The following is a 17,499-nucleotide window of genomic DNA, read 5'->3' as shown; positions in this document are numbered from 1 at the left end:
AATAATTATACAGTGATAATAAAGGTGCCTGGATTTTGTAACTTTGTATAAAACAAAATTATAATTTTGTAAATAAATATTTTGTAAAACTTAACATTCCCAAATTAAATTATAAATATAAATATAAATGATAAATACAGAAGATGAAGATGTGTAGAAACTTATATATATATATAGATAGATAGATATATATATATATATATATATATATATATATATATATATATATATATAGACTTATATACATATAAATACAAGAAGAGCTTTTTTACCAAGGTACAAATTGTATTATTATCATACTAAGAATAGGTATAATCTCTAATAAATGTGAAAAATTTCTGTACATGATGATATAATTCATTTTGTAAAATATATCACTAAATATCTTTTTCTTTTTTTGCTTATATTTTTCCATTCTTTATTTTTTAATGACCTTAGTCATAAATACAACAATCCAAAAGTAAATAACACGAATTATTTTTGTTTTTTAACCATTTCTATTGCTTTATACATTATGTCAATTTCCCCTTTTTGTTGCTTTCTCTTTAATCTTCTCTTCTTTCTTAATACATTATCCCAAATAATTTGACTTTGCATTCTCAAATTTGTCTTATCAACAATGCCAGGTATAATATCAGACACTAACGTTGGAATGAGTTCATTGGAATTTGTTGCAATTACTTTAATAGGTTTTAAATATTGTAGAGAGTCAATTTGCCAAGGTAGTATACCAATTGGACATTCTGTCCAACTATATTGTACTACAAAAATAAGAGATTTTATGTATATATAATGTAAAAAAGATTATATTATTTATGTTATTATAGATAACGAACATTTTTGAACTTACCATGTGTTAATTTCCATTGATTATTACGAATATTTTGATCTGCTAATGTTACCTTCCTTAATTGTTCTTCTTTTTTATTGAGTTCATCATTATGTTCAGAATTTAATTTAATAATATCTTCAATGGTAAATATCTCTTCATTAATTTTATTACTAAGTCCATCAAATTTATTAAATTCATTTTGCGTATAAATTTGTATTAACTTCAATAAATGTTCTTTTTGATCTACATCAAGTTTTGGTATGACAAGTTGTAGAAGAGGTGATATAAATTTACAAGTAAACATATTTGCATTTAATATAATATCTGTGAGAAAATGAATATCAGTTAAGAAACGTGGAATTGTATTTGATATGTTTAAGAAAAGTACATTTCTCAAATTTAAATATTTCTTATTTATTTCCTCTTCGACTTTGAGACTTAATGCTTTTTGAGATATAGGATTTTTAGTTTTTCGTAATTTATGTTCTAAAGTGCAAAACATTTGTTGAGCAATAGATAATTTTGCAAAACCCTGAGCAATAGTATTTATCCATAAAGCTGCCATGTGTCTCTTATATTCTGGTTCTTGTTCATTTTTTACTAATGTAAGTAATTTTAAGATCAAAGCTTCCAACATATTTACATCTTGTAATAAAATAATAATATCTTGCCAAAATTGTATTATACTTATTGGTAACTGGTCTTCAACGTTAGTTTCAATATCATCTTTTTCAGAAAAAATAGTAAGAATGTCCGCAGTTAATAAAAATGCTTCACTTTCTAATAATGCATTCAAAACTATATTTTCTTTATTAACAATCTGATTATTTTTTCCAAGATATCTAGATATTTCTGCTAAAAGAATAGCACGTGCTGCTGATAAACTGTATTTTTTTTTTATTCTAACATTCTTCAATTCTACTATATGTTCAGATTCTTCCTCATTGTTCTCAATCTGTTGTGTTAATTTTACTGCATACATGCGTAAATCATATAAAGTTTTTCTACAATAAAATATATAATTTATAAAATCATATATAACATGTCGCCATTTATAATTGATACTTACTGTAATTGTGTATCGGGTATAGAATCCACTAGATCATAACCAGCACGTATATATAAACCAATAGCTACCCAAAGTTCAATTAAATCTGTAAATGCTTCAGTATCTTCTGATTCGTTTATTTCCATTATTTCTACTTTTTTAGCATAATATTTTTCTAGAGCTTTAGCTTCAGCTATCCAATATTCTTCCTTAAAATAAATTTTTATTTTTAGCCCATTTATAATCAATATAATTATAAATGATTATAATTAAATATAAAAAATAATATACTGCTTAAAAAACATACATGCAACCATGTTAACAATAAATTAACAGCTATCCTTAGAACATCGATAGATGGCAATTCATGTCCATGAGCAGCATCATGTCTCAAGTTTACTATCCATTCTGGAATATTAAGTTGCTTAGCAATCTGAAATAAAGATGTTTGCTTGGTGTGTCCAATGTTAGAAATATGATTTAAAAATCTCATTATAGCAGTAGAATACATTAGACACAAATCGTTCTCATAATGTATAGGTAATTCAGCATTGTCGATTTTAGGAGTCCATTCGCGATCTCGTAGACAAACTTGAATGATAGAAAGAGTACAATCCACTCCAACTGGTAATTTTGACATCCTAAAAATCCCCTTTGTTATTTCATCATTTTACAACATTTATATACAGCAATTTTTGTTTATATCTTACCTAGCCTTCCATGCCAAAAGCGTTTCATATGCTTCAACCTGTTTATCATTGTTGTTGGAGTAAATTTGTTTATATACTTGATGCCATTCTGCCCTTTTAAATTGTTAAAAATCACGATATGATATATATTATATATATTAATAAGTTATTTAATTTATTAATTACTTACGGTGAAAACCAAGGTACTAATTTCAGATCTTCACGTTTGCCGAACAACGCCATTATAGATCACATGCAATAAGCGCTTTACTAGTCACGAAAGAAAAAGCCGGGTCTTATGCATACATTTTACGTTCTCACTAATAATTACATTTTTTAAATCATAATATAAGAAAAAAAAATTACTTCTAATAATATTAAATTATATCTTCTGTGTTTTATTTATATGTAAAATATAATATTTGAAAGAATTATTATTTTAATCCAGTTTAAATATATGATTAATTTTTACATTTTGGGTGAGTTTCCAAGCTTGAAACTTTGTAAATGATCTTCACTTAAAATTAATCTTATTCGTTGTTATATTTACCAATGAATGTAAGTAGTAATGAAAACTTATTTCTAAATATATATTCATAATAATAAAAAAGGGAATAAAAAATCTAAAAAGGTAATTCGTGTAAATTTAATATCGAATAATTTTAAGATCGATTTTGAGAATCTGATTAGATATTTCTTCCCAAGTATTATATTTTCTAAATATAATCTTTTTGAAATGATTATTCTTTCTCGATCTAAATTATGTTTCGATGATTTGGTTTCTTAGAGAAATGATTAAAATTCTAGACAATTGCGAAACTGTGTGAAACACAGCGTAAGAAGAACCGGTGACTTTCTATCTGCCTTATCCTAGAACCCTCTAATGGACATATATCAAAAGCAAAACAGGCAAAAAGCAATGGCGGCCATTGACTGAGAAATTGATAATTTCAATTTGGAAAACTTTAGAAACATGTGATCTACGTGCTTCGATAAATAAAACGATTAGAGGTATGCCTTTACAATCATTTCAAAATGTTCTATAACTTAGATTTAATCCACTTGTAACGAATAGATGAAAATACAAGTTCAAAATGTGTAGAGATTAGATATTAATTTGTTAAACAAACGCTATTCCTTGAAATATTCTTTTTTAAAAATTATTTGATAGATTTTAAAGCAGATAATGTAAATATAAATTATTAATATAAGGTTCTATTATACGCGTGCATTTATTATAACATTTTATTAAACGTTCATAAGATAATATATCCAATGATAATGTAACAAAGTTGCAAGTTGACAGATTATAAACTTTTAGGTTATAATACTTCATTTATGATATATATTCAATTGTAAACTTCAAATCGTTAGTTTGTTACAATATTATTAAATGTAAACGAATATATGTTATATTATTATTAATATTTCTTGTCCCTTATTATTTACATTTTTAGAATCAAGTGTGTGCTTGAACAAAATGCAGTGAAACAGAAAAATCATTGTAATTTGTCTTTAATTACAGGTTTTAATAAGAAGTCTTAACACATAAGCATGTTATTACAAAAAATTTTGAAACAACGCGTTGACCTATGCGTTGATCACTGGTACAAGGATTTAACCAATTGTATCCAGCTATATCCTATATCAATTATTAAATTTTTGCATCAAATAAATGCAAGCGTATTGTATAAAATTTGAAAAATAGTTCATAAGGTTAGCATAAACCTTTGTGTAAGGTATGAACATTGCTTCAGCTTTAAAAACATTGTATCTTACTGCTATAAAAAATTATTTTTTTTTGTGCAAACTTATGCTGCATATTGATGGTAAATCTTAATTCATACGCATTTAACATATAAAGGAATACGCTTTATTTATCGTGTTATTTATTATAAAAAATATGGTTTTAATGTTTAAAATAAATATAATTTGCTATAGGTGTGGCCAGAGGGTGGGGAACTGATATTGCCTGCAAGTATAGAAATGGCACGCAGTATTTGCAGGCAATGGAGGACAAACGAATGGATCAGCATTTAAATCGGTCAAGCATTGAGTGGTGGTTGCTGGCAGATGAAGTAGAAAGGAAACACGGCAGGCAGGAAGGAGCAAACTAACGAGCGCGTCTAAGTAATGAGCGAGACTCGGCATCATCTTCGCTCGGTTTCGGACTTATACGCAGCCGACGAAATAGAGGTACTTCTTTTGGAAGAAATTCGTGACTTGGAACCGCCACCCTCTGCATATTCTAGACCTGAGGATATTCAAGACTTCGAAATCGGTATAAAAAACATTCATACTTAATACACATTCATACATACATTTGTGCTGAATTTATATAAGTATACTATTATATTGTTTGCACATGGTTATGATACTATGTTAATAGCAGGTAGTAGAACAGGGGGGCGAGTTAGCTCCCAATCATCGGAACTGGATTCACCAGGAATCCATTCCACAGTCCATTCCTGGGACTCGCACGCAAATTATCATGATCATTATGGCCATAATGACCATCATAGGCATGGCCCTTCCTCAAATACACTGCCATGGCCACGAACTAGTCATTTGGTTTTTTACTGCGACATACAGGGTCATCTTAGAACAGCTACTGGCGCTGTTCGACTCCTACTACTTGTGAGTAAAATTATAAAAAAGAAATCTAATTATAACAATATTATAATAACAAAGTAATATTATATATAACAATATTAAGATAACAAAGAATCAAAAGTGATACATAATGTATTCTGTATAAACTTAATATATATTTTATAGATATCATCCGCAGCTTGTTTGGTTACTTTATGCAGTTCTGGTACTGCCAAAGTCAGTCTTTTTATGCTGCCTCTGCCCGGACGTTTGAGATTCATGATATTTGTCACTGTTCTCTGTTTCTTGATAACTGCATTACTTCTTTTTCTTGATATTTCGCACGTTATTTATGTATTTCCTTTCAATTGGTCCAGACTGGTAAGTTGTCATAAATAAATTCTATTATTAGTAATATTATTAGAAGATTTTCGAATACATTTTATATTTCGTCTTATTATTTATAATAAAAAACTTTGTTCTCACAGAATACATGGGTGTTCACTGGTATAGGCTTATCTTACTCATTAAGCAGTGCGCTATTGGCATACTCCATATGGGAATACCATAGCGGAGGTTGGGTACCGCGACGCACACGTTCCCAATTATCTGCCGCTGCAGCACTTGGTCTCTCGTGTGCTGTTTTAGCATTTGTACTTTCTCTAATACAAATCCGCAGTGGGTCAAATTATGAGACTCAGGATATTCACAATCACACACCAACGCCACTTTACAAGCCTGTTGACAACTCCTCCTCTTCCGGGGTGAGTAATAATAAATAAAATGTTCAATATAAATAAGAATAAAAAACATCAAGATGGAGCATGTTTTATATTACTTTTCTGTTTCATAAAATATATTTTATAATGTTACTCCTCTATGGTTCCTTTTTATGATAATTATTTCAAAGATATGTTAACAGACTGTTATTATTCATAATGTGAAGACAGATATTAAAACAGTTATATAATTATTATTTTTATCAATAATATACAAATTAAAATGCAAATATAATTTTTTTATTATATTACCTTTTTAATTATTTTTTATTATACGTTTAACAAACAGATCTGTAAAAGGACACTATTATATTAAGGAATAGACAATAGTATGTAGTGTGATATTCTGCTACAACAATGTGTGAGTCGTCTGATAGTATAATAAGAATGTGTATACGTATCAAAAGCACCTTCATTTGGTAGCTGGAAATATACAGGATGTTCCTGAAATGTGTTCTAAATACATAATATTCATTTCCATAACCCAAATAAATAAAAACAAAAAAAAATTTTATAATGTCATTACAATGATAAACTTGTAAGACCTTTGTTAAATTTGCAGTACAAAAACAATAATAAATATCAGACTGAAGTAGTGTTATAATGTACGAAGATTATATTAAAGTCAAGAATGATTATCCATCTAGCCGATGTATCCATTGTGCAGGGATAATTAATAACATGCTTTAAATTTAAGTACAAGGCAAGGACATGGTATTTTCTGAGCCCTGTTATATAAAGTTTTTCGATTATAGAAATATGTAAGGCTATTAGTTGAAGTTTATATTAGATCAACCGACATTGTAACGAACGAATTTATTTTATTATTTACAGCATGCGTTCAACGCGTTTGCGTATAACGCGGGGAAAATTAAGTAAATGTAAACGATGTCGTTAGACCTATTTCTCAAACGCGACTCAAGGAACGAGATCTGGGTTACCCTTTGACTGACTGACCATATGTTACTGCATGATTAACTTCACGAAAAGCACTGCTGCCACTGGTTGTTATAATAAAACCCTCGTACATATTTAATATAACGGTCGTTCCTACGTTCGTTCTACGTGCTGTGAATACTTTACTTTGATTACCTTCACAATAGAATATTAATATTTATTGATCTACGATGTGCGTATACATCAAACCAAAACATATTGTTATTGTTTTTAAATATATTTAATTTACATGTATAATGTCAAATAAGTTATACGTTGACACACACGTAAATCGAACGTTATGTAGTCTTCGAACCCACCAAAGTAAACGCTGTCCATGTAACACGTACACAAACATATATACAACATACATAATACACATAATATATCAATCGTCGCGTATTCATTGCTCGATTTACATCGCAGAAAGAGTGTTAGTTACTATATTAAACTAATTGTATTATTTTTCAACGATGTATCAGTGTAGAATGAATTTAAATTCTGCAAAAAAAGACTTGCAGTAATATCAGAAAAATACAGATAGAAGTAATAAAACAATTAGATGATGGAAAAAAACTTTAAAGGATGTTGCTTCATTTCTAGCCCGCACATTGTGTGTGAATGATTGGAAACATGATTGAATGGAAATTAAAACTATTTTTCTGGAAATATGATATATACCATAGTTGGATTTACGTAAGTATAAGGTATTATAGAATATACATATATATATATATATATATATATAAAATAAAACTAAATTTAATTGATTTAATATAGCTTTTTCAAATTAATCGAACGAAATTATAATTAATTAATAAATATTTATTATTCAATAAAATAATAAAGTATTTATTTTTATTAATTAATTTTCACTAGGAGTTAAATATTTAATATAAAAATCTATACAAGGCAGTTTTTAAGAAGCTTCGATTATTAAAACAAGTCAAAATTATTCTTATATTGTCTAGATAAAAATATTAAAATATCAAAAGAAAACGTAATATATATATATAAATTGTATATACATACGATTCTTAGGATTAGTTTAATTTTAACAATATTGAAGTGTAAGGATAAATGATAATGAAAATAGAAACTTCAATTAAATTTTTATATTATTTTAATATTTAAAGGTCAGTCCGCCTTATATTTATATTGATTACATTTATTATGTTTAAAAAATATTTATGATTAAGTTTAAATTTAGTACCTTAAATTTTAATTACAAATTTATAATGATACCAAAAATGTAGTAAAAAACATATTAGTATAATTTATTTGCTTTTATAACGAAAGCATAAACTTGTAATTTTTTGTATAATTTTTCAGGTATGGTAAGATGGTACAGTATTCAGGATAAATTACAATCCTGATTGTCGTTTGATAATCCTGATGAATATACATGAACTCTGGTGGTAATCACTTCTTCTTTTCCAAGAATTGGGATTTATATTTTTAATTCATTGTACATTGTATATAACATTATGGAATAGAAGTTTTGTTAAATGAAATTTATTCATCAACTAATATCACTAAAATTCTTCATTTATAGTTTACATTTTCTAATGAAGAGGGAACAAAAATAGAACAAAACTGAGAACATAACAAAATAACGATTGATTTCTCTTCAAATTCGATAAAACTTTATAATAATATAAGATCGTTATCCGTTTTAATTCATGCAAAGATATTTATATACTTTCATGTAGTTTTATATGTATATGTATGTGTATATGTCATACACTTGACTGCATTATATATATTATTGCAAACTTGAAAAAACTGCAATTATTCATGGATGTATTCTTGTGTTATTTATGAGAAGAACAAGGATAATATGTAACTCAAAACAAGATTATAATTATAAACAATTTATCGTATAATAAATATAGAAGCCATTTTTGTAATAAAAATATCTTTACATTATTATTGTTTGTATCCTTTTTATTTATTTCGCAAAAATTTAATTATTATTCTAAAATAATGTAAATAATTAATTATCGAGTTTTACGTAAAATAAATTATTTGAGAATATTTATACCACAAAAATAATTGAAGTTGAAACGAGGAGATATTTATATGATATTATATATTTATTGAATATTGTATGTGGGATTGTGTATAAAAACAATTCAATGATTATTGTTAATTGATGATAATTTATAAAGACTAAGACGTTACAATGTACTGTAATATGCCAATGGAATAATATCTTAGAATATGGTTACCTGTTTTTCTCCTTTAATGAATATTATTGATTGTATAAAATATTAATATTGTATACAATTAGCTCCTAAACGTTTACTAAATAAATATAATCACTATAATGTTGAAAACTTGTATATCATTGATGATTAATGGTAAATTTATTACAATTTTTATTGCATAAGTAATATATATTACTTTCAAATTGTTCGACGATATTAATATGCAAAGTGATTGCAATATTTTATTAGATATAACTACACCCAAAATTTTAAAAATTATAATATTATACGAAGTATTTTTTTATATTACCAAAACTTTTATAATGACCACATTATTATTAGTATACATAATCAACATTAAAGATTATCTATTATCTTAAATTCACAAAGAGAATGATGATTATCTATAAACATGTACAGAGAATATTAAACTTGAAATAACAAACATATACCGTCACAACTATTTTCATAATATGACAATATATATAATATAAATGAAAATTAAAAAGAAAAAAAAAATATTACATATTTCACAATCAATACAAATTTAGATGTCTGTATTATATAAAAAAAAAATTAGTATAATACTGCTACACTCACTTTACTTACAATAAAGATAAATAATTTTGTTTTATTAATTCACATTAATTAATTTTATGAAGTTTTCAAACTTGCGTACGTAATAAAGTTTATTGATTTTTTTTATTTGATCTATAAAGGCAACGACTTAATGTTAAGTTAAAGTATCTATACTGGTTTCAGATACATTGAAATTATCAATTCAATTTATTATTAAATATTTTTTTACTAGAAAACCAGAGAAAGCAATAATTTTGTTATATAACACGAACGAAAATCTAATTCTCGATCTTTTTTTTTTTTTTTTTTGTTATATCGTATACTATTTGTACAATTTCAAAACACGCAAGATATAACTTAGTGAACTATAAATTATAATTTTACACTACTACTTATTAAGAATTAATGCATTAATATATTCGATATAATTCTATAGTCATAATGTGATTTCAATGTGGATATAAATTAAAACTATTATAAGTAGGACTATACGTGTCAATGCAGCTCGAAAATAAAAATGTATTAACTTACATGTTCCAATGATTACTTGTGAACAACCAAGATAGAGATGAATATACGTACGAATATTATAAAATACCTATTCTAGAAAGCGTAACGTGTACGTATGTCTTCTAATTTTTTCGACACCTCAGACGGTGTTCTTTCAAGATCACTTGCAATACTTTTTTGTTTGGAAGGTTCGATCGAGTTGAATTGTTCACAAAGATCGCCGTCTATAACGTTTTTCACAGGATAATAATATGATCTGAAAGAAAGGTGATCTCTTCCACAAAGTGGTGGATGTTCCGAACGCATATGCATCTCGAGATGTTGAAAGAAATCATGATCCTCATGACTGGTAAAAGGTACAAGTACTCCTACCGTGCCATTCAATGTCGTGTAAACTAAACTTTCAGAACCACCAGGGATAAGAGTAGCTTTTTGCAAAGACATAACAGTTTCACCAACATGGAAACATGCGACAGTATCAGCTTTTTGACTAGCGCCATTTAATAAACCTCTATCCCAAAGTGCTTTATTACCAGTCGGATCTTCGTCTACATCATCGTTAATACCACTAGCAAGTCGTATCTATGAAAAAAGTAACGTATTTGTTATAATGTTTACATTATAATAACGATGTTTACATTGACTTTACAATTGTAACTTACCACTGCAATGTTTCCAAACTTATCAGCTGTAGCTACGGTATCGTAATCTAATACACAAGTTGCCGTGATCCATCTAGGATGCGTATCATCAGCGAAAACGATTAGTTGATTTTCTTGGCGTTTATATCTAACAGCATAAACTGATTCTTGTACGTCACTGACATATATGCGTTGTCCGACAGCGTTGATAGAAACAACAGCATTTGGAATGTGTTTGTTTTCACACTTGCGTAATAATTTTTTTTTACCCATATCATAAAGGCGTAACATTCTGCCAACACCAACCAGTACTCGTCCTTGATATGGACAAATTGCTAACGGAACTTCATCCAAGACAGTCTTGTGTAATAACTCGACGCTCGTACATTCCGTATTTACTCTGAAGAAAAGAAAATATAATTTTCAGAAATGCGTTAGAATATAGAATAGTATAAAAAAAATGTATACTTGTGTATCAGCACTGCAGGAATATCATCAAAAAATACAGTTTTTGTACTTATCATCATGTGTATATATATATATATTATTATTATTATTATATGTATATATGGTATATACATACAAAATGAAATATTGAAAAGAGATTGTACTAACTTGTAAGTATAAAGGAAGCCTCCATTACTGACTCTAGGATTAAGTTGAAATTCTTTTGCAACCCCGACTATGAGGAATAATTGATCGCCTTGATTACTAAATTTAACCAAACCTAAACTGTAACAAAAAATAGTCACATATATAAAACTCTGTTCTTTTGTATTTAATAATAAATTTATAGTTTTATGAATGTAAGTTACCATAATGCGGCTAGATTTTGTTCTAATCTGTGTACTTCGAATGTATGTCCAGTTGTAGGTGCTATGATTCTTACTAGCGATGCCCAAAGACCAGGCCCTGCTCTTGGTGCACCAAAAACAGTTTCGTTAGGTTCTTCCGACAGAAATGCTTCTGCCAATTCTCTGGCAACTGCAGCTTCTTCGGCACCTGCCGCTTCTTGCATTTCTTCTGCCATTTGTAACCTTCTTTGCTGTTTGGTTTCTTCTGTATACGCATTATGCTCAGTCTCTATGATTACTATATGCGCAGAATTTGTATGAATAGCAAATTTCCTTGGAGTATATTCCAATGGGAAACTGACTTGATTGAAAACTGCTCCCAATTTTTCTAGAGCCAAAATTCGAAGTGTATTTGTTGATATAGCAACGATACCCTCTGGACATTGTTCAGAACTAAAGCCAGAGGCAAATTCTAAACTTTCGTATGATAAGGGTGTCAAATGGAAACGATTTTGGTAATAATAACTAAGCCATGACCTGCTGCTCATAGCCAGTACTGCTTGATTACCCTGCATTTTTATTCTAAATAGTTTCACAGGTCGAGATCCTAAATATCGAGTACGTGTATCTGCAAGATCTCCAGAAATAGGATCTAATACGGTCCTTAATAAAACACCATTTTGCAAACCTATGCAATAATATTAATGTTATAATTCTGTATTATTAAAATTACTTATAAAATCGTATTTTTTAGAAAAATAATTTTACCTATATTTAAATAAAGGCTGAATTGTTGTGGTGTCGCATCCTCGGAATTATCAGTGTCTTTGACACCCATTTCTACGATACATAAACTTTCAGCTGCTGCAGGTAGAGCTTGCATACTTCTAGGTGCTAAGCAATCTGATGGATCCAACGAAATAATTCTCACAGTGTTGTCTTGAAGACCAACAGCTAAAAACCATGAACGTTGTTCTCCAACGGCTACATTTCCGAGCGCCATGCACATTACTTCCGATGGCATCTTCTTTCTTTCTGTATATTCATTCAATTGACCAGTCTGCAAATTGATAAATTGCAATTAACGTTTACACTTTTATGTAAATTAAAAATGTCCACTTTTCGAAAGCCATATCGAATACAAATATACGATAATGGTGTTGAATAGAAAAGTGATATATTTTTCGCACAATCTACATCTCTGACATATTTAAGACCATTCAAAGAGAACAATTTGTGCGTTTATATGAATATATTTCATACTAGAATTAATAATATACATACAGGATCCATTTCAAAGTAGACCAATTCTCCACCAGTAAGGGCTATTACCACTTGACGTTGATTCACTGCACACTTCACAATTGTTTTCTTACCCGGTGCTTTCCATTCATTCACACGCTTATCGGCTCTGATATGACGAATACCATCCGGATATACCTGCAAGAAATACAGAACTATCGTTTAGAATATATACAGAATACGAAAATGATATTCTTTTTATAAATGTGTAAAATATATGAATCTATCATTTTTTTAAACATTTATATTTTTGTTGGACATATAATACCAAGAACATTCAGTAATTTTCTGAGTGTTCCAACAATGCCGTCAGTCCTAATTCTATTCTCGCACTAGAAAATGACGACCGGTACGTGGTAAACCAGGTGCCGGAGATACCGTAGTGCAGTTAAAAAATATTATTATTTACACTAATATCAAAAGTACTTACCTGTACCAAAGCATCTTCTCCCAAAGCTGAACAACTGAGCGTAGGTGTAGTGCCAAGAAAGCCTGAATCAGTCACTTCTTCAACAGTTTCTCCAATACTAAGCACAAGAGTAGCATTCACGAAGGACACTATGATGTATGCATCATATTCCTCTGCAATCAAAATCAAAAAGATAATCTAGATTATGAAATAAAATTATGTTACTGAATGAATATTGAAGCGATTAATGTCTTCAATCGTGGTTGTGCACGCTCTTCTTTTTGGCACACAAAGAGTGGATGGGCTATTGGAGCAAATCAACTCTCATCCGTGCCAGTTTCGAAGTCCTTACCTTTTGCTCATTCTGTGTTCTGTGGCTCAACCATTAGCGTGCAGGCAGCCTGTAAGAGAGAACTGGTGTTTGATAAGAGTGTATCAAGACACCAGGTTTATTAATATCGTTTACTTAAGTTTTTTTTTCTTAGTTACTTTTATTTACATTATCAAATTCGTAATACTAACGTTGATGTATCTGTCCTTTTTTCGTTCAAAGAAATTATTTATTTCTCATGATTCTACATAAAATGATCAATATTTCTATAACTATTCCAGTTATGACATATATACATTTATTTTATATTATAAAAAATACATATAAAAATAAAAGAATAAATATAAAATTTTCACTTAATCTTAATCTTAATAAAATTATTAACGTAATTATAAATTTAAAAGATTATACTTCATAAATGAAGAGATCATAACTGAAAAAGTTAATAAAGAAAATAAAGTGCGTCTATATTTGAAAAGTGAAAATATAATCATAAAACCTATCATTGATACATAAGCAATAAATAGTAACATGCAAAGAAATCGTAAATCAATGTATTCATAGACTGACCATCAACTCTTCTTTTAACAGTCCACACTGCATTTGGGTTGCCAGGAAGTTCACTGACTGCCATTTCTGATACTTCTAAACCATGACGCAATACACGAAAAGTAGATCGCGGTCCTCTGCCACATGAAATGTACAATTGTGGAGTGTCTTCGTTTGCTAAATCAGCAACCTGAGAAATAAAAATGATATACAATTTATCAGACCATTCAAATAGTTATATTAACGAATATATGTAATTCCTAGGTTTCACTTCAATTTGCAAATACAAATTAAAGGCGACTAAGAATAACTTTTATTTTGCATCATTCCACAGAGAAGAGACAACTGTTATGTCACTCCTCTACTTAATGGTGCGTATATAAAAAATATAAAAAATTATTTATTAACCTGACAAGCCATAATTGGTGATAAACTGTCCATTTCATCTACTAATACTAGATTGCGAAGAGGTCTAGGTGCGAAGAAAAATGTGTCTCCTTCTTCTAAAGGCATTGCTGAACTAAATTCTGGTTCATCGTCATCATCTCCAAGATGAGCAATTTGATAAAGGTAACTAAAAAAGAATTAAATTCCCTATTATAGTATTTACTACAAACATTAGTTAAAAATATTTAAACCTAACAAGTTACTACTTACTGATTTCCAAATTCAGATGCAACAAATAAGAATCCTGTTTTTAATACACACATACTTGTTGCTACAGGTACAGTATCAAAATATTTCAATTTTATTTCAGTAACCATATCTTCATCAGTTTCCAAAGTAATTTTGAATATATCTCCTTGTTCAGTTTGTGCCAAAAAGAAGAACATACTTTTTGTTTTGTGCGTTGCAGAACATACAAATATCATGCCTCTTTCTGGATCATCAAGATCATTTCTTCTTCTTGGTATGGGACAACGAATATCATGCTGATCACCTAAATTCTTATAAGTTAAATAATTCTCGGAACAAATAAGCACACCACTGGGACCATCATTACCACCAGGTACAGACACTAAAAAATTAGCATGTTCTTCCAATGGTTCGCTATATTTACGAACAACATGATTCAAACCAAGATCAAGTTCATATAAAGTTAGTGTTTGTTGTGTTTTAACAGCTGCATCTCCTGTAGGATCACTGTCTGCTTCCTATAAATAAAAGATTATGTAGTAAAACTATAGAACTTATATGGCCATTGTTACTGAGTTATCTTTAAAATAATACATATATGTACCTCGTAATCAATTTCTAAACAAGCGAACATGGGGTTTTCAAAACCTACATCCACACCAACTGTATGGTATACCAAGGTATTACTTTTATGTGCTTCTAAAGGAGAAGAAATAGTGAGACGAGCTTCAGGATCTCTGTTCAAAATATACACAAGCTTTTGTTTTTCAATGGCACCTACAAAATTAATTGTATATTATTTTTCCTAATATTTAATTTTTCATTTAAAATTTTTATTTAAAGCGCCATCATTAAAAATATTTGTAATCAATATCATTCAGTTGAAACACGGATTAAAGAAGTAATCATTTGATTATAACATGATACACATATAATGATTTAATTTATGAATCTCTATATTGTATACCTATCATGACAGCTCTGCCTTTTGGATCTATTGCTAGATACTGTCCAGGAACAATTCGTCTACAACCACTTTTACCAAATGTTTCTTGATGTACTTTCTCAAAAATATTTTTGGCAGGAATATATTCTAAAATCACAATGCGTCCTGAATCAGAACCTATGACTATATAATCTTTTGTTCCGCCTGTAAGCCTAAAGGCCATTAATGATCTTATAATCCCAAAAACTTCAACAGTTAGTAATGTATGAACTTTTCCAGTATTAGGATCTGGTCTTAAAAGTTCTAAAGATTTTCCACGTGAAACAAGAATTTCCTGCATTTTGCTTCCAGAAAAGTTTCCGTGCACAGCATGTGTAATGCCGGTGGCACGTTGTAACGTTAAGTTATAAAGAAACATCGTTCTGGTTGGTTTCTATCAAGATATATATTCAACAGATTCAAATTTTCTTATATTTACAAAGAACCATACCAACTTCCCATTCTGAAACATTACGTACGATACAAGATATTATAGCAGTAATCATATTATATAATATATACATAAATATATAAAATAATGTTGTAACTTGTACATTTATTTCTCGATTTTTGAAATAAAAAAAAAAAAAAAAAAAAAAATCAATATTGTTGACTTTTTACTACTAAAAAATTTATTGCAGTAAAATTTACTATAAAAGTTGTAAAAATATATTGTATATATCTTACTTAGAATATTATTTCATTTAATTAACATTACGTTTATACTAATTTAATCTTTATCTTTGAAATTACTTCTAAATATATACGTAAATAAAATAGCATATATGTACAATAGTACATAAATAATAATATTTTACCTTTTATACAAAAATATACTGGAGGCATTTGTCGATGCTTCGAGATCTTTTTTATCTTAAATGTTCAATACCATACCGCTTCTTCGTAAGTTGTAACGGAAATAGAGTTATGCGAATGATTTTTGGACTCGATGTAGCATCAGACGCTTTTCTTCGTAGTGCCCTCTAGTTGATAAAAATTATGATTACTTATTTCAAGCACTTCTAATACTAATTAAAGTATTGTTTAGCATAGTAATCATGATTTCTTCAAAATTTACCAAATTTACACACAAGTTATAAATATTAATATATCTCTATTTATATGTGAAACTATTATTTTTTATAGAATTTTCTAACAAAAGCTTACGTAGTAGTACTGTGATTGGTAGATTTTGTCACAACGTATCTATTAGTACATGCCTATTATCACAAAAGTAGTAGATGGCGCTAGATTTTCTTATAAAATTTGTGTATATATATTGTGAATTATTATTTATATCTTATAAATTATTTATAATATATAATATTTATAATTATTATAATATAATTGTAATATAATTATTTACTTATGATATATAGTAACAATCTTAGGATAATCATTATAATAATTATTAACCTTCAAATTCATTTTCAAGACAATGCAAAATTATTATTTTTATCCACAATCAACATTATAATCTAGTTTCTTTATATTAGGTCATTACATATGAAATATTCGATTTTATAATATAAATATAATATGAGAAAAAGGATGTTTCATATATAACAATGTAATAAAATAAGTGCAAATAATTCTTTCTTATTTCATTATATGGATACTTTTATGACTATAGATCAAATTATAAGATAATTTAATTTCTTCTTTTATTTTTATTAA

The 17,499-nt window shown here is 28.3% G+C and overlaps 3 protein-coding genes across 15 annotated transcripts; 1 reads left to right on the top strand and 2 right to left on the bottom strand.

Moving 5' to 3' along the window:
• Positions 1 to 283: 283 nt before the first annotated feature.
• LOC127061363 (ribosomal biogenesis protein LAS1L) lies at positions 284 to 3,048 on the bottom strand. Of its 2 annotated transcripts, none has more exons than XM_050988137.1 (6): positions 2,760 to 3,048; positions 2,591 to 2,683; positions 2,188 to 2,521; positions 1,902 to 2,089; positions 851 to 1,836; positions 284 to 761 (listed from the first exon to the last, which is right to left on the bottom strand). In XM_050988137.1, exons 1-6 carry the CDS (start codon positions 2,810 to 2,812, stop codon positions 475 to 477), a joined length of 1,941 nt encoding a protein of 646 aa, XP_050844094.1. In that variant the 5' UTR covers positions 2,813 to 3,048; the 3' UTR covers positions 284 to 474. The 2 variants fall into 2 exon arrangements, with proteins under 2 accessions (XP_050844094.1, XP_050844104.1); XM_050988147.1 differs by having other exon boundaries at positions 2,591 to 2,678.
• LOC127061432 (uncharacterized) lies at positions 3,033 to 9,220 on the top strand. Of its 10 annotated transcripts, none has more exons than XM_050988306.1 (7): positions 3,033 to 3,048; positions 3,377 to 3,580; positions 4,511 to 4,850; positions 4,959 to 5,206; positions 5,348 to 5,542; positions 5,650 to 5,925; positions 6,775 to 7,459. In XM_050988306.1, exons 3-7 carry the CDS (start codon positions 4,703 to 4,705, stop codon positions 6,817 to 6,819), a joined length of 912 nt encoding a protein of 303 aa, XP_050844263.1. In that variant the 5' UTR covers positions 3,033 to 3,048; positions 3,377 to 3,580; positions 4,511 to 4,702; the 3' UTR covers positions 6,820 to 7,459. The 10 variants fall into 10 exon arrangements, 8 of the variants coding, with proteins under 8 accessions (XP_050844263.1, XP_050844254.1, XP_050844298.1 ...); XM_050988297.1 differs by lacking the exon at positions 3,033 to 3,048 and adding an exon at positions 3,099 to 3,200; XM_050988333.1 differs by lacking the exon at positions 3,033 to 3,048 and adding an exon at positions 4,095 to 4,285 and having other exon boundaries at positions 3,263 to 3,580; positions 4,521 to 4,850.
• Positions 9,221 to 9,686: 466 nt separating this feature from the next.
• LOC127073135 (splicing factor 3B subunit 3) lies at positions 9,687 to 16,926 on the bottom strand. 3 transcript variants are annotated; one of them, XM_050988051.1, is made up of 13 exons: positions 16,641 to 16,914; positions 15,805 to 16,285; positions 15,442 to 15,614; positions 14,859 to 15,355; positions 14,610 to 14,775; positions 14,223 to 14,391; positions 13,343 to 13,494; positions 12,895 to 13,050; positions 12,379 to 12,670; positions 11,632 to 12,298; positions 11,432 to 11,548; positions 10,838 to 11,216; positions 9,687 to 10,757 (listed from the first exon to the last, which is right to left on the bottom strand). In XM_050988051.1, exons 2-13 carry the CDS (start codon positions 16,199 to 16,201, stop codon positions 10,269 to 10,271), a joined length of 3,654 nt encoding a protein of 1,217 aa, XP_050844008.1. In that variant the 5' UTR covers positions 16,202 to 16,285; positions 16,641 to 16,914; the 3' UTR covers positions 9,687 to 10,268. The 3 variants fall into 3 exon arrangements, with proteins under 3 accessions (XP_050844008.1, XP_050844018.1, XP_050844027.1); XM_050988061.1 differs by lacking the exons at positions 9,687 to 10,757; positions 10,838 to 11,216; positions 11,432 to 11,548; ... (1 more) ...; positions 12,379 to 12,670; positions 12,895 to 13,050 and adding an exon at positions 13,674 to 13,735 and having other exon boundaries at positions 13,346 to 13,494; positions 16,641 to 16,926; XM_050988070.1 differs by lacking the exons at positions 9,687 to 10,757; positions 10,838 to 11,216; positions 11,432 to 11,548; ... (1 more) ...; positions 12,379 to 12,670; positions 12,895 to 13,050 and adding an exon at positions 13,674 to 13,722 and having other exon boundaries at positions 13,346 to 13,494; positions 16,641 to 16,925.
• Between the last annotated feature and the right edge of the window lie 573 nt (positions 16,927 to 17,499).

The sequence above is a fragment of the Vespula vulgaris genome, chromosome 1 (genome assembly GCF_905475345.1).
Source record: "Vespula vulgaris chromosome 1, iyVesVulg1.1, whole genome shotgun sequence".
Taxonomy (NCBI): Eukaryota; Metazoa; Arthropoda; class Insecta; order Hymenoptera; family Vespidae; genus Vespula; species Vespula vulgaris.
The sequence above is the reverse complement of the archived record's forward strand: the minus strand, read 5'-3'. Positions and strand labels throughout refer to the sequence as shown.

What these genes read in the sequence shown, in the direction of transcription:
- LOC127061432 (XM_050988306.1), top strand. Translation starts at nt 4,703, where the DNA reads ATGAGCGAGACTCGGCATCATCTTCGCTCGGTTTCGGACTTATACGCA. An exon ending in CTTTCAATTGGTCCAGACTG is followed by an intron (nt 5,543 to 5,649) that starts GTAAGTTGTCAT and finishes TTGTTCTCACAG; the next exon opens with AATACATGGGTGTTCACTGG. An exon ending in ACAACTCCTCCTCTTCCGGG is followed by an intron (nt 5,926 to 6,774) that starts GTGAGTAATAAT and finishes TATTATTTACAG; the next exon opens with CATGCGTTCAACGCGTTTGC.
- LOC127061363 (XM_050988137.1), bottom strand. Translation starts at nt 2,812, where the DNA reads ATGGCGTTGTTCGGCAAACGTGAAGATCTGAAATTAGTACCTTGGTTT. An exon ending in TTAGTACCTTGGTTTTCACC is followed by an intron (nt 2,684 to 2,759) that starts GTAAGTAATTAA and finishes ACAATTTAAAAG; the next exon opens with GGCAGAATGGCATCAAGTAT. An exon ending in ATACCCGATACACAATTACA is followed by an intron (nt 1,837 to 1,901) that starts GTAAGTATCAAT and finishes ATTTTATTGTAG; the next exon opens with AAAAACTTTATATGATTTAC.
- LOC127073135 (XM_050988051.1), bottom strand. Translation starts at nt 16,201, where the DNA reads ATGTTTCTTTATAACTTAACGTTACAACGTGCCACCGGCATTACACAT. An exon ending in GCATCTGAATTTGGAAATCA is followed by an intron (nt 14,776 to 14,858) that starts GTAAGTAGTAAC and finishes ATTCTTTTTTAG; the next exon opens with TTACCTTTATCAAATTGCTC. An exon ending in CAGCCTTTATTTAAATATAG is followed by an intron (nt 12,299 to 12,378) that starts GTAAAATTATTT and finishes ATTATTGCATAG; the next exon opens with GTTTGCAAAATGGTGTTTTA.